The 25,322-nt window shown below is 45.0% G+C and overlaps 1 protein-coding gene across 8 annotated transcripts in view; it reads left to right on the forward strand.

Moving 5' to 3' along the window:
* The window catches only part of dmd (dystrophin), a 2,562,635-nt gene that overhangs the window by 1,256,514 nt on the left and 1,280,799 nt on the right, over positions 1-25,322 (forward strand). For 5 of the 8 annotated variants that reach the window (XM_086007360.1, XM_086007362.1, XM_086007361.1 and 2 more), the window contains 4 exons: positions 87-257; positions 6,850-6,960; positions 9,259-9,396; positions 13,457-13,573. In XM_086007360.1, coding sequence (XP_085863486.1) covers positions 87-257; positions 6,850-6,960; positions 9,259-9,396; positions 13,457-13,573 — 537 coding nt within the window. The remainder of the gene's footprint in view (positions 1-86; positions 258-6,849; positions 6,961-9,258; positions 9,397-13,456; positions 13,574-25,322) is intronic. The other 3 variants (XM_086007365.1, XM_086007366.1, XM_086007368.1) reach the window with 2 other exon arrangements.

The following is a 25,322-nucleotide window of genomic DNA, read 5'->3' on the forward strand; positions in this document are numbered from 1 at the left end:
CCTTTCTGTGCCCTTAAAATGATTGTTACTGTTCTGTGTGCTTATCTCTAATTTCAAGCTCTGTGTGTCTTGCTCATTGGCTGTAGCGTCTGAAGTCTGAACTCAATGATATGAGACTGAAGGTGGATGCGGTGCGTGACCAGGCCCTGGAGCTGATGACAAACCGTGGAGATCACTGCAGGGAGGTAGTGGAACCCAAGCTGTCAGAGCTTAATCAGAGGTTTGATGCCATCTCGCACAGAATAAAAACTGGCAAGGTAGGTAGATCTGTTCACACAGCAGATGGTTAGAATCTGGAATTGTTGTTTTGACTGCTGCATTTTAACTTAAGTATCAACGAGATCTTCTTGTAATGAAAAAATGCTATCTTCATTGAGATTACTCTTTTTAATTTAGTAAACTTTACAAATTTAATCATTTAAGTGTTGGATTTTTAGCCAGAGTTTTCAGTAATATGAGTTCTGAAATTATGCTGTGGGATACTAGCATATGACAAATAATGTGTTCATCAGAAATTCCTTTCCACTATTTCAGTCACTATATTAACCCATTTATTTTAAACAACCTCCACTATATAGAGGGGAGACAGTTTCAAACAAATGAGTCAGATGTTCCTATGCTAATATCTCAGTGTCATTTCAGAGCTTTCATCATTACATGTTCTCACATGGACAGTCTAATATTCTGTAATTAACGGTAAACACAGAAATAACATCATTAGAATAATCCTGTTCAGGTCTTGTGGAACTGTTCTTTGTTGTACATCATCATAAACCCATATCCATTGCATAGTTGCTGAAATATTTTCCATTAACCCATGCATGATAAAGATGGGCGAATCTCTGACCATTTCCGTTAACCCATGCATGGTGTGGATGAGTAGCTGTTATGTTAAGTGTGGTGATAATCTTGTGATTATTTCACTGGAGTTGTCTTCCTTTTCACATGGTGTTTGAGGGCTTCTGTATGGGACATAAACGTTCAGTTTCTGAGGGCTGGCAACTTCTTCACCCGATTCTCATCCTATTTGAGTTGAACATTCAGCCCTGCTTCTGGCTGGTGTGCAGAAATGCAATTGCTGTTCTCAGAGGTGTGCATTTTCATTAACTGCACACAGTCATTGTAACATTTATAAGTATTTGCACTCATTACTGTAGCTAACATTTCTAAACTGTCATTTTCAGCTACTAACCTTTTTTTTCACTTGATGTATGCAACAGTCACAACACAAAATAAAATCTGAACGTTTTTCTCATGTAGTCAGTGTGTGAATTTGTTAAGAGTTGGCATCCTGGTTCAAATGCTTACAGTTTTTATTTTTTTAAATATAGCTCTGTCTTTCAAAAAATACATTATCTATGATTCGCCACTCTATTTAACTGCTATATGTTTTACTATGCTATTTACTGGAGATTATTTGTTCATAAATCAAGGTGAGGGTCCAAGACTCTCAGTGCAGGATAAAATCAAGGTTAAAAAGAATAGGAGTGAAGATAAGGTACTGGGAGGGAAGGCTGAAAGAAAGACTCATTTATATAGCACCTGATCACATTCAAAAGCCCTTCACATACAATGAAGTCAGTGACTGTTGTTGCATAGAACAATTCACCAGTAATTCTGTATGTAGCAAGATCCCATAAACAGCAATGAGGTGAACGATCAGATAATCTGATTTTTAATGGTTTTGGTTGATGGAGGACGGTTGAACAGGACATCTGAAGAAATCTCTGCTCCTCTTCAAATAGTTACATGGGGTCTTTAATGTTCATCTTAATGACTAAAACAGGACCTTGTTTTATGTCTTCTCGGATGCATGAAAGCTTCAACAAAGCAGATCTCCCTCAACATTACACTGAAGTATCAACTGAGATGATGAGGTTAAAATTCAACTTTGGCAGGGGTGAGAAAAGGCAGGAGCAGGTCAGCTACCTATTATACACCCTTGACTTCAATGGAAAGAAAAATCAGGCAGGATCTAGAATGGGCAGCCAATCTGCTACTGCCAGTTTTGCGCTCCCACTGAATTTGAATTTTACCGCATATATTGTCTAAATCCAGGAGTGGGCTTGAATACATTACTCAGAGGCAAGAGAGCTGCCAACTGAGTTAAGCTAACAATGAGTGAGGTCACAGCTCAACTGTATTGGGTCTGAGAAAAGAGTGAGTTAGAATAGGGGAGCATGTGATGAGTCATAATTTTAACTCCTGAATAAAGCGCAAGTCTGTATATAAAATCATAAGTTGTTATGCAATTACGGTTGTGTGTATCTTGAGTATTGTGTGCAGTTTTGGTCCCCTTATCTGAGGAAGGATATTCTAGCCATGGAAGGAGTTCAGCGAAGATTCACCAGGCTGATACCTGGGATGGCAGGAATGACGTATGAGGAGAGATTGGGACGATTGGGCTTGTACTTGCTGGAGTTTAGAAGAATGAGAGGGGATCTCATTGGAACTTATAAAATTCTGGCAGGACTGGACAGACTAGATGCAGGGAGGATGTTCCCGATGGTCGGGGAATCCAGAACCAGGGGTCACAGTCTAATGATAAGAGGTAGGCCTTTTAGGACAGAAATTAGGAGGAATTTCTTCACCCAGAGAGTGGTGAACCTGTGGAATTCTCTACCACAGAAGGCAGTAGAGGCCAATTCATTAAATATATTCAAGAAGGAGTTGGATATATTTCTTAAGGCTAAAGGGATCAAGGGGTATGGGGAGAAAGCAGGGACCGGGTACTGAACTTGGATGATCAGCCATGATCGCATTGAATGGCGGAGCAGGCTAGAGGGGCCGAATGGCCTACTCCTGCTCCTACCTTCTATGTTTCTATGTGTAATAACAATTCTTAGTAAGGCATTAACGAACCCAGTCACGTGCTTCCACAGGTGAAATATGAGCAGTGTGTATGCTATAGTTCCACAGTATGTTGGAGTTTGATGCACGTAAAGTGACAGCATGCAGGTTTGCCTTTTTATGAATTCCCAGTTTAATCTGGGCAGGAGGAAACTCATGTGGAGCATAAACTCCAACATAGACCAGTTGGGCCGAATGGCCTGTTTCTGTGCTGTAGAGTCTGTGGCCCGGATTTTACGGGGCTGCATACGCCGTTGTAAGTGCCCCGCAAGTTCCGGGTTTCCGTGTGTGATGTGTATGCATGAAAACCTGGAACTTGCGATCTGTCAAGTTTCTGCTTAACCCATCGTACGCATCCACTGAAAATGGACATTCGCTGGCGCAGAGTTGGACTATTTGCCCAGCGACTACCGACCAAACCCTTACGCCTGGTAACAGTCTTTCACCAGTGTAAGAGTTAAAATAAATGTTAAAATAATTTTTTTAAATCATTTAAACATTCCCTTGCATTTAAAATTAGTTTAGGTTATTTTTGTCCCGTTTAAAAATGTTTAAATTTATTTTTCCAAAAATTACATTTTTATTTTAAATATTTAATTAAATGTTATTTTAATTCATTTTGAACCTGTGATGATTTATTTTTATTTCAGTGTTGTGAAAATGTATTTTTTAGGGGATTCCTATTGTGCTTATGCATAATGGGAATCCCCCTTTGTGATTGGTTGGGCCCCAGGATACGTGGGCCTTTACACAGCCGTACACCTGCGGGCCCAGGAGCGAGAGTGTTTGAAGGTCTGGAGCAAGGTGCGGAGGCGTTCGCCCGCAGCAAGCCTCCGACCGCAATCTCCACCCCAGTGTAATTCTATGTAACTAATGGGGCAACCAGACATTCCTTGGGAGGGAGGGAAAATCAGACATAGTCCCTACCAGATTTCTGTCAAGCATTTCCCAGTCATTGGTCGCAGAGTAATATTGGCAAAGGTCTGTGAACATGCTTTGTGCTGCAGTAGGAGTCTTATGACGATCTTTGTATTCTACTTATGAAGCCATTTTAACTCGTACTTTAACTAATTTGTATTGCTGTAACTCATATCTCCATTTCCACTGTTATTTGTAAGGCCTTTTCCAACTGAAGCCTGACTGAATCAAAAGAAAAATGTTTTAAAATTCATTATAAATATATAAATAAAACACAAGTTAGTCTTAAATCATGTAGGTTGAATTTGGAAACATTGGCCCTAATTTTGCGGTCGGAGGCTTCCCGCGGGGAAATGCCTCCGATCCGCAAATAAAATCCATGCTTTCCTGGTGGTCTGGGAGGTACGGAGACTCACGGTCCCAGGGCTCTCCGGATACCAGCGGGCAGAGGCCCACGTATCCCAGGGGCGCAGGCAGTTCGCGAGCCTGGGATCACATGGGCCGGACCAATGAATGACAGAAGGGGATCTCCATTCATTCTTATCAGGGTTGTGTGTGTACGGAAACCCCATAAGTATAATGGGAATACCCCAAAAAATACACCTAGACATCAAATAAAAAAAAATTTAAATCACAAATTTAAAATTAATTAAAATGGCATTTAATTAAATATTTAAAACAAAAATGTAATTTTTTGGAAGCTAAATTTACATGTTTTAAAGGGGCTAAAATAAACGTAACTTCTTTAACAAGTTTTTAAATGTATAAATTATTGATAACATGTTTTATTTTTCTGTTTTTTAAAACTGTTAACGCTGGTAAAAGCAAGCCTTATGCCCACTTTTACCCGGCGTAAGAATTTCATGGGCATTCGCTGGGCAAAAGTTGGGCAAATAGCCCAACTCTCCGCCCACGGATGCCCTTTTCCCGGGGATGTGGATGATCTGTCAAGAGAATTCTTGACGGATTGCAAGTTCCGGGTTTTAGCGCATGCGCAGCCCTTACGGGCATGTACACACCTCGTACACTCCTGTAGAGGGCCACAAATTACGGCCCAATATCCAACGCCACAACTGACTGCATTTATTTTCTCATAAATGCCACTGTGTTTTAAAATACAAAAAGAAAATACTGCAGATGCTGGAAATCTGAAATAAAAACAGAAAATGCTGGAGATACTCAGCAGGTCAGGCAACATCTGTGAAGCGAGAAACAGAGTTAACGTTTCAGGTCGATGACCTTTCGTCAGAACTGGAAAAAAGCAGGAAATGGAACAGATTTTTAAGCAAGTGTAGGGGCTCGGAAAGGGGGGAGGGGATGGAAGAACAAAAGGGAAGGCCTGTGATAGGATAGAAGGCAGGAGAGGTTAAGAGACATTAAGAGATATTCAAGGCAATAGGAGATGGTAATGGGACAGGTTAAGAAACAAAGGATGGCTCTAGATGAAGTGTAAATTGCGCTGGCAGAATGAAAGACAGCTGCCATGTGGGAGAGAAGAAAAGACACAAACAAAAGGTATGGATAAAAAATATATGGCAGCTGTCTTTCATTCTGCCAGCGCAATTTACACTTCATCTAGAGCCTTGCTGTTTGTGATCTACATAAATGATTTGGATGAGAATGTAAAAGGTATGATCAGTAAGTTCGCGGATGACATGAAAATTGGTGGGGTGGTAAATTGCGAGGAGGAAAGCCTCAGGCTACAGGACGATATAAACGGGTTGGTCAGATGGGCGGAAAAGTGGCAAATGGAATTTAACCCTGAAAAGTGCGAGGTGATGCATTTTGGACGGACAAATAAGGCAAGGGAATACACAATGAGTGGTAGGACCCTAGGAAGTACAGAGGGTCAGAGGGACCTTGGTGTACATGTACATAGATCCCTGAAGGCAGCGGAACAGGTAGATAAGGTGGTTAAAAAGGCATATGGGATACTTGCCTTCATTAGCCGAGGCATAGAATATAAGAGCAGGGAGGTTATGATGGAGCTGTACAAAACGCTGGTGAGGCCACAGCTGGAGTACTGTGTGCAGTTCTGGTCACCTCACTATAGGAAGGATGTGATTGCTTTGGAGAGGGTGCAGAGAAGATTCACCAGGATGTTACCTGGGATGGAGCGCCTCAGCTATGAAGAAAGACTAAACAGGCTGGGGTTGTTTTCCTTGGAGCAAAGAAGGCTGAGGGGGGACCTGATTGAGGTGTACAAAATGATGAGGGGCATAGATAGGGTAGATAAAGAGGAACTTTTCCCCTTAGTAGGGGGGTCAATAACAAGGGGGCATAGATTCAGGGTAAGGGGCAGGAGATTTAGAGGGGATTTGAGGAGGAACTTTTTCACCCAGAGGGTGGTTGGAATCTGGAACTCACTGCCTGAAAGGGTGGTAGAGGCAGGAACCCTCACAACATTCAAGAAGCATTTGGATGAGCACTTGAAATGCCATTGCATACAAGGCTATGGACCAAATGCTGGAAAATGGGATTAGACTGGACAGGGATTGATGGACGGCGCAGACACAATGGGCCGAAGGGCCTCTTTCTGTGCTGTATAACTCTATGACTCTATGAGAGCCATCTTTTGTTTCTTAACCTGTCCCATTACCATCTCCTTTTGCCTTGAATATCTCTTAATGTCTCTTAATGTCTCTTAACCTCTCCTGCCTTCTATCCTATCACAGACCTTCCCTTTTGTTCTTTCATCCCCTCCCCCCTTTCCCAGCCCCTACACTTGCTTAAAAATCTGTTCCATTTCCTGCTTTTTTCCAGTTCTGATGAAAGGTCGTCGACCTGAAACGCTAACTCTGTTTCTCTCTTCACAGATGCTGCCTGACCTGCTGAGTATCTCCAGCATTTTCTGTTTTAAAATATATTTTGTTTAAGTGTGGTTTTTTTATTTGCTGAAGTATAATTATGGGAATCCAGGAACGAGTGATTTTTTGTGTGATAAAAGTGGAGTGTGCTGAAGAATGAGGGTTGATGAAGTGTAAAAGAATGAATTAATTGTGCCCTCTATATGTGGTTTCCTGATTCTTGCTACATCGATTCTTAGTTGTACTACCTTTTCCTCACATGCTTGCCTTTCAGCAACCAGTGCTAGAGCATATATCTGTTTCCCCGGTAACAGTCGGGATGGAGCCTGATGAACTGAAAAACCAGAAGAGTTTTCTCGCTGTGCAGCAAAAGGTACAGCAGCAGGTATGATGGGTTAGCAGCTAGTACAGTGGTTGGTTAAAGCAAAGTAGAACATCTGCTGAGTGGAAGCAATGGCAGGCTGGTCCAGTGATGACACAGTGCTGCTCACTGGATCTACAAAACAACAGAATTCGGATTGATGGATGTCATTAGCACTTAGCTATGAAAGTTCGAAGAGTATCTGTTATGTTGTTGGATAGGTGTGAGCTGCACTGTGTCTCTGACACATCTGTTTAACATTCTGATCTCAGCTCTCCAGGTGATACACAGATAAACAAAGTACAACTGTGATTGGGATTCTTTGCCCTCACAGGAGTCCTGTTTTGAAGTTGGGCAAAAAAAATTGAGTTGAGCAAAGAAAAGTGATTCTTGAATTATCGGGTTAGTGAGGACAAAGTGGTTTCAAGTTTATTTGAAAAAGTTTAATTTTTAAAACCGACCTGATGGTGAGACCCCCTCCTTAGATTTATTTGAACTTTCTTCCCCCTGATGCAGTCTGGTAGTTTCAGAGTAGAGCATCACACTCCTTGAATACCAATCTTGACTGAGACATGTGGTTGTGTACTCACCACATTGTCCAGATCTTAGCTTAGATTAAATAGAGATATTGTGATATACATACCAGTGTCAGCTTTCCGTGATTTGCATTATACTTTACAGAATTTAACAATACTATGGCAAAACAATGTGAAGAATCCGAGAATGTGGATAACAAAGTGGCTACAAAACAGAGAGTAGGGGTTAAAGGTAGTTATTCAGACTGGCAAAAGGTGGGAAGTGGTGTTCCACAAGGATCAGTGCTGGAACCACTGTTGTTCACCATTTACATAAACGTTTTGGACTCGGGAATCAGAAGTACCATTTAAAAATTTGCGGATGACACCAAATTGGGGGGTTATAGTTAATACAGAGGAGGACCACAACAAAATACAGCAAGGCATTAATAAACTTGCAGAATGGGCGAGTAATTGCCAAATGAACTTCAATGTGAGGTGGTGGTACATTTTGGTAGGATGAATAAAGAGGCCAAGTACTACTTGGAAAATAAGTGTCTAAATGGGTAGAGGATCAGTGGAATCTAGGGGCTACAGATACACAAATCTCTAAAAATAGCAACATAAGTTAATAAGGCCATAAAAAAGCAAACAAAGCCTGGGGTTTCATTTCTAGAGGGATAGAATTGAAAAGCAGAGAAGTTATGTTAAACTTGTATCGAACCTTGGTTAGACCACACTTGGAGTAATGTGAACAGTTCTGGTCTCCATATTATAAAAAGAATACAGAGGCGCTAGAGAAGGTGCAAAAAAGATTGACTAGAACTGAGAGTTTATCCCTATCAGCAAAGATTGAACAGGCTGGGGCTCTTTCCTCTAGAAAAAAGAGTGAGGGGCACTGTTCCCTCTAAGCTGTGTGGCCGCACAGCCCGGAACTGGCTTTTTCAATGTTAAGTTTCGTGCTGTGAAGTGGCCGCGCACCCAAAGAAAAATTAGGGGGAACATTGGTGAGGGGTGACCTGATAGAGATCTTTAAGATTATGAAAGGGTAGACGTAGAGAAGGTGTTTCCTCACGCATTTATCTAGCATTAATGCATTTCAAGGAAAGCTAGATAAACACACGCAGGAGAAAGGAATAGAAGGATATGTTGATGGGGTTAGATGAAGGAGGGTGGGAGGAGGCTCGTGTGGAGCATAAACACATGCATGGACCTGTTGGGCCGAATGCCCAGTTTCTGTGCTGTAAATACTATGTAACACCATTAATAATGTTTATGTATTAGAGTAGCAATATTAATGTATTTTAAAAGGAAAAATGATAACATATTCCCATTAAACTAGCATGTCATAATCTAGCAATGTCATGTAAATCGCCTGGATGAGCTTTTTTCAATTTACAACAGAGAAACTGATGAAAAAGATTAGCTATTTTTTAAAGCATAATTGTTAATATGCCCTTTGTACTCATATTTATGATTTTACGACAGATACGGAATGGAGGAAATTTTCCCTTAAGAATCCTAATGAGTACTTGGGCCTATTGATGGACTTTCTCAGTCAGGCCTTGCATTTGTTGCAGACATGATCTTGAACCGCAAACTGATAGTTTTCACTGTTTATTTAAATACAAAGAAGATTTTAAAACACCAGACTCCTTTCATTTTTTACAGTAGTTTATGCCATTTGCTCTGGATATCTTTACCTTTGTGTCTTTGTATATGCTTAACAGTTTCTACGTGATTTATCTAAGTAGTAGACTCCCATCTCTTACTCTCCTCACTGTCTTGCTTGCTTCTTTTGGTGAAGCTTAAGCTTTTGGAAAGTCAACAAACATCGACTCAGGAATTGATGGAAACCTACCGACTGACTAGTTTATCAACTATTCGTTCAACTTCAACCTTTGGTTTCTCTCTGCATCCCTCTCCTTTTCCTGGCCCACCTCAGGCAAGAAGTCACCAGGTTACAAATTTGACATGCTCTTTCACAGGGATAGACCTAAGCTTTTGAAAATATGTCATATTGCAAATGGTAAAGAAGACGCTGTTCATTTGGTTACCATTCTACACTGTTCAGGCAGCTAATTTCCGGCCTGCTATTTTGAGAAAGCTTTGCTCAGGAATCAATAATAACTATGAGCGATTGTAAAAGTCTTGGTTATTCGGAAAACCATTCAGGGTCAGTTTTCATAGTCCCATTGCTGAAGGTGGCATTAATCAGTGAGAGACAACCGCTCCCTTTATTGGTTTACTTAGGCTTAAAAATGGGGAATAAAGCTTTTCTGAAGCCATTTGAAAGATTCATCATCACACAGTAAAGTTATTTGTCAGATTTTATCCCACTATTTTTCATTTGAGTTGGAAAACAATATTGTGCTGTCATGTCGTTTCTTTTCCTTCAAGGTATCATATTGAAAATGACCTGTGGCTCATCTGAGCTCTTCCCCCTCCCATAACTGCAATGATCCCACTTGGATAGAAGTATCAACCGGCTATTACAGTGTTCACACTACAGTGATTTATTTGAGAGCAGTGTGGCACTTTGGGAAGAAAACAGCAATGTGTCATAGATATGAGATACATGTATTTTTTATGAATCTTTAAAGTTTGAAATACAGTTTGTGTTTGCCACCTGAGGGAAATACTGTCTCTTCTCAGCTGGTGGATTACTGTAGTAAATGTGGTCAGCCAGGACTAAAAGTTTTACATCTGAACCACGGTAATGCATTTCTGCACTCAGCCGCAAAATGTAATAAGACATTGCTTTGTGATTATTGGAATCCTCAATCTCTAAGCCAAAATTTTCCTTTTCTGATTCATCTAGGGTTGAACTTTTCCCATAGAAATTTCCACAGATTTGAAAGGAATTACAGGGCCAAAGAGGAGCAATGTTGCCAAAAAGTTAATTTGAAAAAAAAGCCGCAACAAATCTGTGACTTAATTAAAGATTAGTGATCTACACATTTGCTAATTTTACTACTGTTGTTGCAAAATGCTTCAAAGTGGTAACTCTCGATGTTTCCAAATGTATCCATGACTAGGATTTAGTTGGCTTCCCAGTGTACGACACTATCATCTTACAGAAGAAGTTTGGATAAACTCATTTCAGATGGTTTCATTGTTCAATCTTCAGTTCCCACAGTTCTTTATTGTATACGTGTTGATGATTATATTGACTTTATGTTTGTTCATGTAATGAAAGAATTTGCTGTGATTAGAAAGACAGATCAAAATACTGACAAAAAAAATCACTAATTCAAGCTTTATCTTATTTTTATGGCAATGCAACTTCTACCAAAGAGCATAGATGAAAAGTCTGTCTCAAAGCTGGCCTGCAGTTCTCATTCATTTACTTAGTGCTATCCCTGATGAGATGCTGTGTGCACAGAATCTAACCTCAGTCTATACTTGGTTTTGTTGTGGGTTCATGATATGCCCCTGTCTCTCATTCTCTCACTCTCTCTCTCTTTTTCCATTCAAACTTGGCCAATTTATTAACCAATGGTATCTGGTTGGCTGTCTGAATTTAACTTGCTGTCAATTACTACTAATATGTGTCATTACATTGCCAGCAGGGTTTGTGATAGTGTTTTAGTTTACACTGTCAGTTTTCTTATTGCTGACCTTAAAAGGTACTATGTCAAAACTATTTTATTAAATGTAATATTCCTGGAAGGTTCTGGAAAAAACCACGCACTGAGCACACACATGAAAATACTATCGTGAGGTTGCAGATGGGTGATGCTGCGTGCAGTCTCCTATCAGGTAAAACCCCAGGGCTGGAGCCATTCTGCCTGGCTCGTTGTATAGGATCTTTCATCGATAAAGAATGCAGCTGGTTTTGTGCCCTCTATGGAGTTGGTTAAATTACACAGAGTATCACATTCTCTTATTTATTCTGGGTTTTCATGTCCTTTTTTCAGATTTCTAAGGAGTCTAAGGTGTCGACAATGGTGGTCACTAGGTATCAAACATCCAGAAACTATCCTACTAGGTGATCCTTTTCAAAACAAGGATACAAAGGAAAGAAAAACTGTGCTCTTTAGGTCACTTTCCCTCCACCCCCATAGCTTCCCTTTGTGTCACCAATGGGTTTCTCATGGAAATGCCCAGATATGTGAGCTCTTCGGATGAGGATGACTAGCAGATGAAGGTCATGCTGCGCCAGAGGTTTTCTGTGCCCACCCATCAGTACCACTCACACCCATATCTACAGATAGAGGTGTATATACACTGCCTTAACAAACAATTACTATGTCCAGAGGCTTCAACTCTCAAGAATGGTTGTGACATCAAGTCAAATGACACATGTGTGAAGGTCATCAGAAACACTAATCATGGGATGTCATAAAAGGATTCATGCATAAATGATTATCAGCCAGCAAAATGTGATTGGTCACACCTGCCAAGGTGACACCAATCATATTTGCAGGATTTGTCGCACCTATCTCCCAATGACTGCAGTGAGCTGACTTCATGGGTCTGGTTCAGCAGAGAGCCAGATGCAGAGCTGTGTTATCTGCTGCACCATAGATCCAACACAGGTGCAGTCACTGTGACCTCAAGCCTGGCTCCACCTCCTTCCAGGCATGTTAAAAAGTGAACTTTTGAGGAATGTGCAGTGGCAAATAGGGCCATCCTCACAGCATCACCTCCATTTCAGCTGTCATCAAATGGGTTGATCAGATACTAGGTTCCTCCATCACTTATCTGAAGCACTTGTCTGCACATTGAGTTTCCTTAATTGGTGGTGCGCCGTGGAGGTCAATATCCCACAAATCCGAAATTCTCCTCCATTTATTGCGAATAAACTTGAGGTGATCCAAAACTCGGCTGTCCATGTCCTAACTCGCACCAAGTCCCCTTCACCCATCACCCCTGTACTCGCTGACCTCTATTGGCTCCCGGTTAAGCAACGCCTCGATTTCAAAATTCTCATCCTTGTTTTCAAATCCCTCCATGGCCTTGCCCCTCCCTATCTCTCTAATCTCCAGCCCCACAACCACCCCCCACCCCCCAAGATATCTGCACTCCTCTAATTCCTTGAGTATCCCTGACTATAATCGCTCAACCATTGGTGGCCATGCCTTCTGTTGCCTACGCCCTAAGCTCTGGAATTCCCTCCTTAAACCTCTCTGCCTCTCTTTCCTCCTTTAAGACGCTCCTGAAAACCTACCTCTTTGATCAAGCCTGCCCTAATTTCTCCTTATGTGGCTTGATGTCAAATTTTTTCTCTCTTAATACTCCTGTGAAGTGCCTTGGAACATATTACTATGTTAAAGGTGCTATATAAATACAAGTTGTTGTTAACATGTTACTATTCTGGTGAGTTTTGCATTTGGAACTGACTTGCACCAGTATGTGAATGTCAGGCACCATCTATCAATAATGACATTTTCATGTGTGTGCTCTGCATGTGAATTCCCCAGAACATATTACACTGTAAGATACTCTTACAGTTTGTGTAGGTCCATATTGTTAGGCCTTTCTTCATTCTTCTATCAGATGGGTAATCTTACCTTTTTCCATTAACATATTCAATGTCTGTTCCAAGTCTTAAAGGTGTTCTTTGAAGCCAAATAATAGCATCTGCCTGGCTTTGTTCTCGGCTTTGGTTACCCTTTTTGCAACCTTGCATGATTGATGGAATCATTTATACTTTTATTTTTGTTGGAGGGGGAGGAAAGAGGCATGTTTCTCTCGGAAGTTGTGAGCACCCACTGCTAGTCTAAGTGGGAGACCCTGTAATGGTAATGATCTGTAACTACATTGGAATAGAGAATTTTGAAGTGACTGCTTCAGATCCTGAACTGAAATCACTGTGTTCAGTTATGCCAGTAATCATATACAGACATAAAACCTGTGTGTTTAAGGAATGTATGGTTTGAAATGTTCTACATGTTTTAAGTAGAGTCTGTGTAGGTCACCTGCAGTTTGTACTGTGAAACAGACTGGAGGCAGATGTGCTTACAGATAAAAATTAATAATTGTATTTTCTTATCCTCCAGGTATCTCCAAAGGAGTTGGAGCAGTTTGATACAAATATCCAGCAAATGCTGGATGCACTTGAAGCAGAAATACAACAAGGAGAGAATCTGAAGGAAGGGGACTTTGAGAAAGAGATGGTTAGTTGAATAGAAGTTACACAGTAGCAGTATTAGGTCTAGCCAGGGGAGCAAATGCCTAGTTGATGGCTGACCTTCCAACTGGACATTATGCAAAAGATTAAAGGTGGCTAAATTGGGTAGTATTCAACACACTGTAAAATGATAGCTGGTGTAGAATTTATATTTTTTTTTTTTTTTTTTAAACCCCACAGTGCAGATAGAGGCCATTTCGGCCCATCGAGCCTGCACCGACACATATCCCACCCGATCCCTGTAACCCCTACACCAACACATATCCCACCCTATCCCCGCAACCCCACGTATTTAATCCCCCTAACACTAAGGGTCAATTTATCATAGCCAATCAACCTAACCCGCACATCTTTTGGACTTCTGTCACTAGATGTCATTAGCATATTCAGAAAATGCTGTTTTCTGTTAAATTATGAAGAATTCTAAGGCTAGAAAATCACATTTGCACCAGTCATTTCGCCACACTGACTCCTTGAATTCAGAGTTTAGGTTTCAGAAACTTGGTCCTGGGAATTCAAAGCAGCTCCTCGATGCACTAGAATGTGAAAGTGTATATATGAAATCCTTAAATACCCTTGTGTGTCTCAACAAAAAATCCCATGTAACATCCTCATTAGAGTCGCCTGGTTAGGGAGCGCATATTTGTTCATATCAAAAATGCTGCTAATCTACATTCACCAACATCACTCTGTGATACTCTGCATTCTCTCACAGCAGCTCTGAAGAGTGCATCACCAGCAATTTTAAAATTGCATCATTAAAGTTTCTATATGTTGATATAACATTAGATGGGAGGAAAGAGTTGAAAGAGCAAAGAATCTTGAGTTTGAGATGGTTTATCTGAACTGCTGTAATTTTGTTCTTAACAGCTGTGAAATTGCCCAAACCTCTCAGCAGTCTCACTGATTTGTAACCATCATTTAGCTGTGCATTAGGACGACTATTCCAAAACTTATCGAATCCTTGAATTCTCATCTGGTTGTCATTTCGATGTGGGGAGAGGGAGGCATTTAGTACACTCTTTATTGCACTTCCCAACAAAAATCTACCTCTAAAAGTTCACTTAACAGTAAAGATACTTGTTACAAAACTGCCTCATGTTTGTTTAATGTATAACATAACCAGTACTCAGCAAGCGACCTTGCATTCTGCTTCATTCTTTTGAGAAAATAAAATGCAAAACTTTTATCATAGGGGAAATGATTAAATCTAACATCACTGAAAGTAAAGGAATACTAAAAGTAAATTTGTATAAAAAACATTTTTTTCGTAGTAATTCCACTGTTATAGATTTTAAAATAGTAAATCATGTTTCACCAGTAAAGATAATGGCCCAGAAATTTGGGTCGGGGGCTTCCCGCGGGTGTAAGCCCCCGACCTGCACTTACCTTGCGCGCGCCGGCCGTTGAGCTGTGGGCCTGCGTGGGATTCCGATCCTGGGCCTGCTTCAACTGCCGGCGCGCAGTGCTTGCGTACCCCAGGGGCGCAGTTAGTTCGATGCGTCCCCTGGGATCACGTGGGCCATGGAGAGCCAATGGTAGCAGGGAATGCTTCATTCATAAGTTTGACAGGAAGGGCTGTCAAACTTATAAATACTATGAGCCCCAAAACATCACTAAATCTTCAAATACATCTTTTAAAAATCACATTTTTTAAATAAACTATAAATTACATGAAATAACTATTTTAAACAATAATTTAAATTTTTTGAAAAAAATAATTTTATTTTCTAACGGGGCTAAAAATAAACTTGCCTTTCTTTAAAGTATTTAAAAATAATAAACCTGTGGAAAAAATGTTTTAATTTTAATTAATTCACCACTTACCTTGTAAAAAGCAGGCCTTGCGACTGCTTTTTATATGTGTAACTTCTGGAGACTTACCCTCCCGGGAAAACCTGCAAAAAAAATGTAAGTTCGATGTGCACGCACAGCCTCTCCTGCGCACGCGTTCGACCTCTTAACCCCTGCTTTCAGGGGAACGGAAGTGCCGGTTTCCCGCGCATGCGCAGTGCATGCAGGAAACCGGCACTTCCATTGGGCTTGCGGCTGAGTACCCCGTGCGTACTCACCCGTGGGGACCCGAAGTTCTGGGCCAATAAACATAAGTCACTGACGTGTTTGCAATGTAAGAACATAGTCATTTTTAGGAACAGGATAAGGTCATTAGTTCAACAAGCCAGTCCCTTCTGGCAAAGTAATGATGGCGAAGCACTTCAGAGGAATTCCTGCAATTAATTGTACTTTATAATTTTCCAAACAATTTTAGTTCTTGAAGAAAATACATACTTAAAAAACCCAACTGTCACAACTTATATACGGATATAATTTCTCTTAAATTTGCAAATCTCTGCTCAACTTGTACTTATCAAAAATGAAGTTTCTTGTGTCATATCCCACACATCCAAGCACACTTTTAAGTGCTTGCTGCATTTTATATTTTTCTCAGTTTTATCTAATTACAGATCATTTGACACTCGTATTTATAAAGAATGCCCTCTTATCTATTGACTTTGTCTTTATATTAGAGTGTTACTGATAGAAAGACTGTTGAACTTGTAAGATGTTGAAAATAGTTAGGTATCAAAGTACATTTTTATAACTAGATAACAAGACAGTAATTATCTACCAACTACAGTCTCATCCTTTGACTCTACCTGAACATTTTCCAGGTGCACAAGCAGAGAACAGTTTCTCTTAAATAATGCTAGAATGATACTGAGACTAAAAGGGTTAAATTATGAGGATAGGTTGCATAGACTAGCCTTGTATCTCCTGAAGTATAGAAGATTAAGGGGTGAACTAATAGAGGTGTTTAAAATTATTAAAGGTTTTGATAAGGTAGGTAGAGATAAAAGCCCTGATTTTCCCGAAGGTGCGGGGAATTGTCGGGTTCCGACCCGAATCTAAATGGGTCAGCCAGCTGCACGCAATTTTCCCTCAATTGGCCAATTAATTTCCAGCGTGTGGGCACCCTTGCTAAGTGTCCATTTCCAGTCAGAAAGCCCCACAGTATGATGTCATCATTCGTGGTGCTTTTAAAGTCTCCAGCAAGCTTTTCAACCTCTGCAGGCTTCCCAACCAGTTGTACAGAATGGCAGAGGAGCCTGCACCAGCTGCTGCCAGCGGCAGAGCCCGAGCTGCCGCCAAATTTGATGAGACATCACTCCAGACATTGGTGGATGGGGTTAGGGCCCACAGGGAGGTCCTCTTCCCTAGCTCAGGGAGGAAGAGGCCTCCCAAAGAGACCAGGGCTGCATGGATGGAGGTGGCTGCAGAGGTGAACTCTCAGGGATTCACCCGACGGACCTGGATACAGTGCAGGAAGCGCTTCCATGACCTTCACCGTACAGGAAAAGTAAGTATGAAGTTTCCATCACCCTCAACCTGATCCCCATTGCCTTTCCCCAACAGCACTCAGCTTCAGCAATCTCTTCCTCCACATCCCACTTCACAGTCACATCCATGCACCCTTACCCATTCCCTCTCTCTCTATGCTCACATTCACATAACTATTCCACCATGCAGCCCTCACACTGCCTCTCACTCTGATGCTTGGAACACAACTGACAACACACAGGGAGGGCCCTTGGTCTTGCAGCCTCACACCATCTTTGTCTCCTTCTAAGTATCTATGCTATGCAATCTCTACACTCACTCCTGCACTCTCACTCAAACTCCACTTGTCTCCCTCATTGCACGAAAAGAGAGCTCACAATAGGAGAGAGCGAGCGAGGACTGGAGGAGGACCACCCTCAATCGCCCACCTGACCCCCTGGGAGGAAGCAGTGATGGAGATTGCTGGGGCTGACGTGGCTGCGGAAGCTGGGGCAGGAGAGACAGGAGCAAGCCCGCAAGCTGGTGACAGAATAGTTTCCCATCTCTCTCATTGACATAGCATGAGTCGCTGATATGATTCTGAAGCTACATCATTTGGACTTATGAGCATATGCCAAATCCCATGTGCAAGTAGCCTTGGCATCAGATCTTTAACTCTTTCCTTTACTCCCCCACAGGACCATCCGGAGCCCCCGTCCCCACTGCCAAGGAGGAAGAGGCTTTTCAGCCAGACTCCTCAGAGGAAGCTCCAGCCTCTGCGGGCGCAGCGTCAGCAGAAGTAAGCGCACCCAGCACCAGCGCAGGCACTCACACCGCGGGGGGGCCTTCGGGACATACAGTAGCGTTGTCACCTGATGTTTCACAGCTCACAAGTGAGCATCAGCAGATTGTGGAGACAGGGACAGCAGTGGCGAGTCCTCGTCGGAGGGCGCAGGCCTCTGCCAGCTCAGCTCAGCTGCATGTCGACCCTATGCCTCTGGGTCCATCCGCAAGCGAGGAGGTGATGGATCTCCATGCACAGATGCAGGAGTCTCTGGCAGGTTTTTTCTCCAGGGTCGCTGTGAGTGTGGAGCGAATGGAGGAGTCCATGGCGAGCATGAGCACAGCCTTATTGGAGTCATTGGCGCATGAAAGCATCACCACGGAAAGGATGGCTACCTCCGTGGTAAGGCTGGCTACCACCGAGGAGAGGAGGGCTATGGCCATGGAGGAGCTTAGTCGCCAGGGTATCGAAAACATGGTGAGTGCTCAGAATAGAATGACATCTCTTGAGGAGCGATGGGCATCTATTGAGCACCGAAACCAGACCTTCATGGAAGTCCCTCTGAGCAGGACTTCCAGTGCAGAGACGGGTCCCCATGGCCCCCCTGATGTGCAGCAAGGTGCTCTCCAGCCACTTGCAGGCACTGAGGGGGAGCTGACCCATGAGAGGGAGGTTGTTGGCACACCTCAAGGAAGTGGGAGCTCCTCTCCACGCGCTCACACTTCCATGCCACTTCAGAGCCCTCGGTCAGAGCCCCACCGGAGTCCACACCCAAGTGAGAGAGGAGTCTCAACCCCTGCACAGCCGCAGGAGCAGCAGACTGCTGGCGAGCCCTCACAGGCTCGCCACCCCAGAGGATGCCCGCCAAAGGTGTCGAGACAGGAGTAGCAGGAAAGTGAGCAAGGGGCCTCCACATCTGCTGAAGCCACTGGGGTACCACTACGTAGGAGCACGCGTAAGAGAAAAATAAAGCACCACTAATCACAATGGTAGACACTTGGGTGAAAAGTCTTGTATATAGTTTTAATGCCATCAGTTTCCTGTACATAAAAAATCTGGTGGCAGCTGCTGCAGTTGTAGTGTCTGTCATTTGGCGAATGGGGATATCACATTGAGGCCTTAGGATCACTTGCAGATGTCAGCAAGCTGGTCAAATAGGTAGAAATGCACAGGCATGGGCCACTGTCCATGGTCAGTTAAGAAGCAGCGAGGCTACAGTGTTTGATGTACCAGGCTACGCAAATCTTGCCAGGATGAGTGCGCTCCTTGCATTCCGCCCAGCAATGTTCTCGCGCACTGGTGCCGCTGGTTGACGGGCCTCTGCAGGATGCTCGTTTCCGGCCTCCTCCTCCTCAGCATCATCCTCATCCGAGGCGGCTCTGTGAGGAGCCTCTTGATCCTGCGGAATCGGCAAGCCACGACGCTGTGCCATGTTGTGAAGCACGCAGCATACCACAACAATTTTGGAGACCCTGGCTGCTGAGTACTGTAGGGCTCCACCTGATCTATCGAGGCATCTGAAGCGCATCTTTAGCAATTTGATGGCTTGCTTGATAATGCATCTGGTGGATATGTGGCTGGAGTTGTAATGCTCCTCAGCTTCGTTGGCTGGTCTCCTCAGCAGCGTCTTAAGCCAAGACCGCAGGGGATATCCCTTGTCTCCAAGAAGCCATCCCTGAAGTTCGTTTGGTGGACTGAATAGTGGAGGCTCAGTAGACTGGTGCAGTATGAGGGAGTCATGGCAGCTGCCAGGGTACTTGGCACAAACATGCAAAATCTTCTTGTGGTCACACACCAGCTGAACGTTAAGGGAGTGGAAGCCCTTGTGGTTGACAAAAACTCCTGGATTGCGATGGGGTGCCACCCTTGGAAAGTCTGCCAGCTGAGCTAATCCACGCGCTCGCGCCCTCACACTTGTGCGACCCCGGGTGAAATGGATGTGATTGTGTGTGAGGGCAAAGAGGCCATCGGTGACCTGTTTGATGCAAGTGTGTGCGACCGCCTGGGAGATGCCACTGATGTCTGCTGCTGATCCCTGGAAGGAGCCTGAGGCATAAAAGTTGAGTGCGGTGGTGACTTTGATGGCCACTGGTAAGGAGTGTCGTCCTGGTGCTCTGGGCTCCAGGTCTTGCTGTAGCATTGCGCAGATGTCAGTCACTACCTCTCGCGAAAGTCGGAGCCGCCTTGGGCACTGCTGCTCAGTCATGTTGAGGTAGCTCACCCTGTGTCTGTAGACCCTGTTTGGGGGTTATCTCCTGCGCCGACGGCCTTCCATGCGCTGGCCCCTTCTGGCCTGTGCTGCCTCAGGTGGCTGAGCCGCAGCCTGCTGCTGTTGCTGGTGCTGCTGTTGCTGGTGCTGCTGTTGTTGCTGGATCTGCTGCAGCCTCCTCTGCTGTTGGAGATCCTCTAATGCCAAGAAGGGAAGGAAAAAAAGGCCTCCCATGCTTCTGGCAGATGCCTCCGTTGAGGAAGCGCTGAGTTAGGGTGCTGAGAGGGGCTTCCCAGGAGCTCACACTGGAGAAGTATGTGAGGCTCCAACCTTCCACAGCTGTGCCTTAACCTTCAGCAAGTTGCCCAAGCCTGGAGCAACAAGGTCCTGCAGCCTACAAATGCTGGCTGATTAAATCTCTTCATTCCTGATTGACCTGCAGCTGAAAGCAAGCAAGCCGACATTGCTCACGCCAGGTTTCATCAGCGGTGTTCCCACCAGGCGTGGTTTAGGTGGGGAAAGGCTGAAAATTGCAAGGGCCCCTTTAAATAGGATTACAGATGCCAGTTATTGCACATCAGGCTCCCGCCGACCAGTCCCGCCAGCTGCGGGCGGGGCTGATTCGGGTCGCGCTGAAACACCGGGGCGAAAGTCGGGCAGGGTGGGGAATTGGGCGGGTGGGGGTCGCGACCCCCTATTTCTGCTATTTTTCAGCCCCTGCCCGCCTGAAACCCCACCTGACTGCTCCAGGAAAATCAGGGCCAAAGTATTCCCTCTGGTGGGGGAGTCCAGAACAAAGGGGCCTAATCTTAAAATTAGAGCTGGACCGTTCAGGGGTGATGTCAGGAAGCATTTTTTCACACCATGATTGGTGGAAATTTAGAACTCTCTCCCCCAGAAAGCTGTTGAAGCTAGGTCAATTGAAAATTTCAAAACTGAGATTGATAGATTTTATTAGGCAAGGGTATTAAGGGATATGGAACCAAGGCAGGTAAATGGAGTTAAGATATAGATTAGCCATGATCTAATTGATGGCAGAACAGGCTCGAGTGGCTGAACATAGATTCAGATCAGATTCAGATTCAGATTAGATTTATTTGCCATATGTAACAAGTACAATGGAATGCTTGTTCCCCGTAGGGACGCGTCAGCTATACATACAGCGCCACGTTCAGAGTCAATACAATGGCTTCCCGTGGCAGTGGGAGCACGATGTCCCTCAGCCGCTCCGTCCTCCTCTTCACCGCGGCCTCCTCCTCACTGTTGCTGGCTCCACGTGTGGTGGCCTGCTTCTCCCGCTCTGGCCACCATGCCCGGCTCCCCTCCTCCCATCCGGACTGCGAGTTACCCGGAATGGAGCTGCCGGCCGACGTGCTGCAGCGTGTCGTGAGTCTGCTGCTGCTGCTCGTTGCGCTGCGCTCCTCCGCCCAACTCGCCGAACACATCGTCGGGATGTGAATGCTCCAATTCAGCCTCCTCTTCACCGTCGCCAGCTCCACGCTCCACGGCCCGGGGCCTACTTCTCTCTCTTCGCGGGTCGGCCTCTGGCCGCCATGCTCAGCTCCCCTCCTCCCAGTCGGAATTCCTTCCCGCTGAGGAGCTGCTTGCCAATGTGCTCCAGCGGGTCGGCTTGGCTGCTGCTGCTGCTCACCGCGCTGCGCTGCCTCTGCCCGACTCACCGAGCACCTCGCTCCGGTTGCGGGAGCGAGCGGCGAGAGCTGGCCGCCCGAAGCAGGGAGAGCGATCTCAGCACCGGACCATCACGGCCGCCATCTTTGTATATGAATAGGACATTTAGGCCCTTGAGCCTGTTCCGCCGATCTGTGACCTAACTGCAAACACTTGCCTTTGCCCAATATCTCTTAATACCTTTGGTTAACAGAAATCTATCAATCACAGATGTAAAGTTAACAACTGACCCAGTATCGGCTGCCATTTGTGGAAGAGAGTTCCAAACTTCTACCACCCTTTGCATGTAGAAGTGTTTCTTAACTTCACTCCTGAAAGTCTAAAAACTAGAGCCAGGCCTATGTCCCCTAGTCTTAGATTCCCCAACCAGCGGAAATAGTTTCTCTCTATCAGTTCCCCTTAATGGTCTACTCATGTTCCTAATATCCATGCTATTGTAGAAGTACACAAGAAAAGTGGTAAATAACTGGTCCAGGACAAAAACGCAAAGAATAAAAGAGAACCGAACATTTAGCGAGTACACAGAAGGAAGAAATCGAGAAGAATATTGTTTAATGATGATCAGCATGAGTTCACAATTTTGGTAAAATGTATGGACTAGAAATTTAGCTCCGTATCGCCCAATTTTTCAGTGCTACGGGTGCCATTTTGTGTCGAAAATGGCATCCTCGCCGTGCACACACACTTCTGGTGCGGGCCGGGCCGGACGCCATTTTTGGTGAGGGCGGTAGGGCGGGCATTCGGAGCATGCGCCAGAAGTATGTAGAGTAGGCAGATCGTGACCTCACTCAGCGTGCAACGTTGATTTGACACCAGCGCTGCCATTTTCATCCTCAACACTGGAGCTAATACCGTGTCTTAACCTCGCACAGCTGAACATGCATTCAGCAGCCGCAGCAAGGACCCCCCCCCCCCCCCCAACCAGCGATACCAGAGATCAGCAACTACTGTAAGGTTAGTTGCTGATTAATTTCTACCGGCTCTGTGTAAGTTTGTAGAAGTGTTTGGTGTTTTGCAGAGCTGATTAAAGTTGGTGAGGTAACAGGGAGTGGTGCTGCAAGTGGAGAAGGTCTTGGTTCTGACTTCAAGGGTTCTGGTCAGACCACTTGCTCCTCGTCATGGCGGCTCTAGTTGTCATTCCCCTTGGCCTGCAGCATGACAGGGAGATGGAGCAGAGGCAGCAAAGAAGAGGACAAGCTGCTTGCAGATGGAGGAGGGGGAGGAGGAAGAGGAGGAGCAGGTTTTAGAGAGGAGGCAACCAACACATCCTGCCTCCGGCCAGGTTGTCCGTCATCGCTGCATTCGATGATGGTTCCACTGAATACAACCCCAAATCCCCATTGTCCAACAGTCACGCACCTTACCGACCCTCTGTTCCGGACCATTACAGAGTCCTCTTAGCCACAGTGCTGAAATAAAAGTTACCATAAAAGAAACATTCCAAACCAAAGTCAACTAATCACCCTTGTGCATTCCATTAGTGCCTGTCTTCCATGTGCCTTTGCCAGTCTTAGTGCTCCTACTCCAGTGGCTGCAGCATGGCTGGTGGAAGGCTGCTGAATTTCAGTGGGGGAGACTGCAGATGGCCTTTGGTGATGACCTCGAGCAGCTCTGGGCTTAGAAAGCCTGGCTGTGGACTGCACCACCTCGCATGGGCGGCAGCAGTCTGGGCTGGCTGGCTGACAGGCAACAGCAAGGGCACTGGCGGAGTGACAGTGGTGGGAGGATGAATGCTGTCATCCTGAGAGAGGACAGTGGGATCGTCCTCCACGGAGCCACTGCCACTCCTTCAGTTCAGCGCCTCAGCAATCCTAGTAATCTGTTGGAGGACAGATTGCTGGACTGATGTGACGCTGTGCAAGCCCCTTTCCCCACTGGTGAACACAGCCATGATGGCAGCAGTCTGAGCCTGCATGACATCAGCCTGAGCTTCCACTGCAGCATCCAGACATTGGGTGGCTCCTGCTTGTGCTGCAATGGAAGCTGAGACATCGGCCATCAGAAACTGCATGATGGTCGGGTCCACAAATGCGCTAATGGAGTTACCCATCACTTCCATACTCTCCAATCTCAGAGAGGGAGAGAAGTAAAAAGTAATCGAAGTGTGACGTCACCAGAAAGCAGGTAAGTGTTTGGTTGGTGAGTATTTCTTTCTTTTTTAAACTCTAACTCTGTGGTTTATAGTTTCTGGGGTCTCTGTGGTGTAGCGGGGACTGTTGGTAAACCAGGGTCCTAAAATATATCATTTATCTGTAGTGTAATTGGTGGGATTGATTTGATTTAATTTAATTTTAGTTAATTAAAGGGTAAGTCATGGCAGGACAGCCCGGTGCCATGGTATGCTCCTCCTGCGCTATGTGGGAACTCAGGGATACTTCCTGTGTCCCTGACAACTACTTGTGCAGGAAGTGTGTCCAGCTGCGGCTACTGGCAGACTGCATTGCGGTGCTGGAGCAGCGATTGGATACATACTGGACCATTCGCGATGCTGAGGACGTCGTGAATAGCACGTTTAATCAGTTGGTCACACCGCAGATAAAGGTGGCACAGGCAGAAAGGGAACGGGTGACCAACAGGCAGAGTACTAGGCACAGGCAGGTAGTGCAGGGGTCCCCTGTGGCCATCCCCCTCTCAAACAGATATACCGCTTTGGATACTGATGGGGGGGATGGCTTATCAGAGGAAGGCAGCAGCAGCCAACTTCCTGGCACCAGGGGTGGCTCTGCTGCACAGGACAGGAGGAAAAAGAGGGGGAGAGCTATAGTAATAGGGGATTCTATTGTAAGGGGAATAGATAGGTGTTTCTGCGGCCGCAAACGAGACTCCAGGATGGTGCGTTGCCTCCCTGGTGCAAGGGTCAAGGATGTCTCGGACCGGCTGCAGGGCATCCTGGAGGGGGACGGTGAACAGCCAGTTGTCGTGGTGCATATAGGTACCAGCGATATAGGTAAAAAATGGGATGAGGTCCTAAAAGCTGAATATAGGGAGTTGGGAGGTAAATTAAAAAACAGGACCTCAAAGGTAGTAGTCTCAGGATTGCTACCAGTGCCACGTGCTAGTCAGAGTAGAAATAGAAGGATATTTCAGATGAATACGTGGCTAGAGGAATGGTGCAAGGGGGAGGGATTCAAATTCCTGGGACATTGGAACTGGTTCTGGGGGAGGTGGGACCAGTTCAAACCGGACGGTTTGCACCTGGGTAGGGCCGGGACCGATGTCCTTGGGGGAGTGTTTGCTAGTGCTCTGGGGGAGGGTTTAAACTAAAATGGCAGGGGGGTTGGGAACCTGAGCGGGGAAACCAGAAAGGGAAAGAAGGATAAAAGCAAAAGACAGGAAGGAGAAAAACAAAAGTGACAGGCAGAGAAATCAAGGATTTAAATCAAACATGGCCACAGTAAATAATAATTCTAAAAGATCTAAGAGCATTAAAAAAACAAGCCTGAAGGCTTTGGCCTAGAAATTCAGGATAGCCACGTTTGGGGCGCTACAGCATGGCGTTCGCTAACTTTTGCGCCCGGCGCAACTTAGCACCACCTTCGCCGATATTCAGTTGCATCGCCCCAAGAGGTTGCTGCTGCGCTAAAGCGGGCGATGCACGACTATCATTAGGCGCTAAGCCGGCGAGCCGGGGCTCAAACACCGAAGGCGGGCGCAGCGCAGGTGCGGCGAGTTGCTCATTGAGGGCAGACAGTCAGGCGCCGGTCAGCACTTAAAGGGGGAGGGTGGAATTGCTTG

Source organism: Somniosus microcephalus, chromosome 14 (assembly GCF_052327205.1).
Source record: "Somniosus microcephalus isolate GS21.2 chromosome 14, FLI_Smic_1.0, whole genome shotgun sequence".
Taxonomy (NCBI): Eukaryota; Metazoa; Chordata; class Chondrichthyes; order Squaliformes; family Somniosidae; genus Somniosus; species Somniosus microcephalus.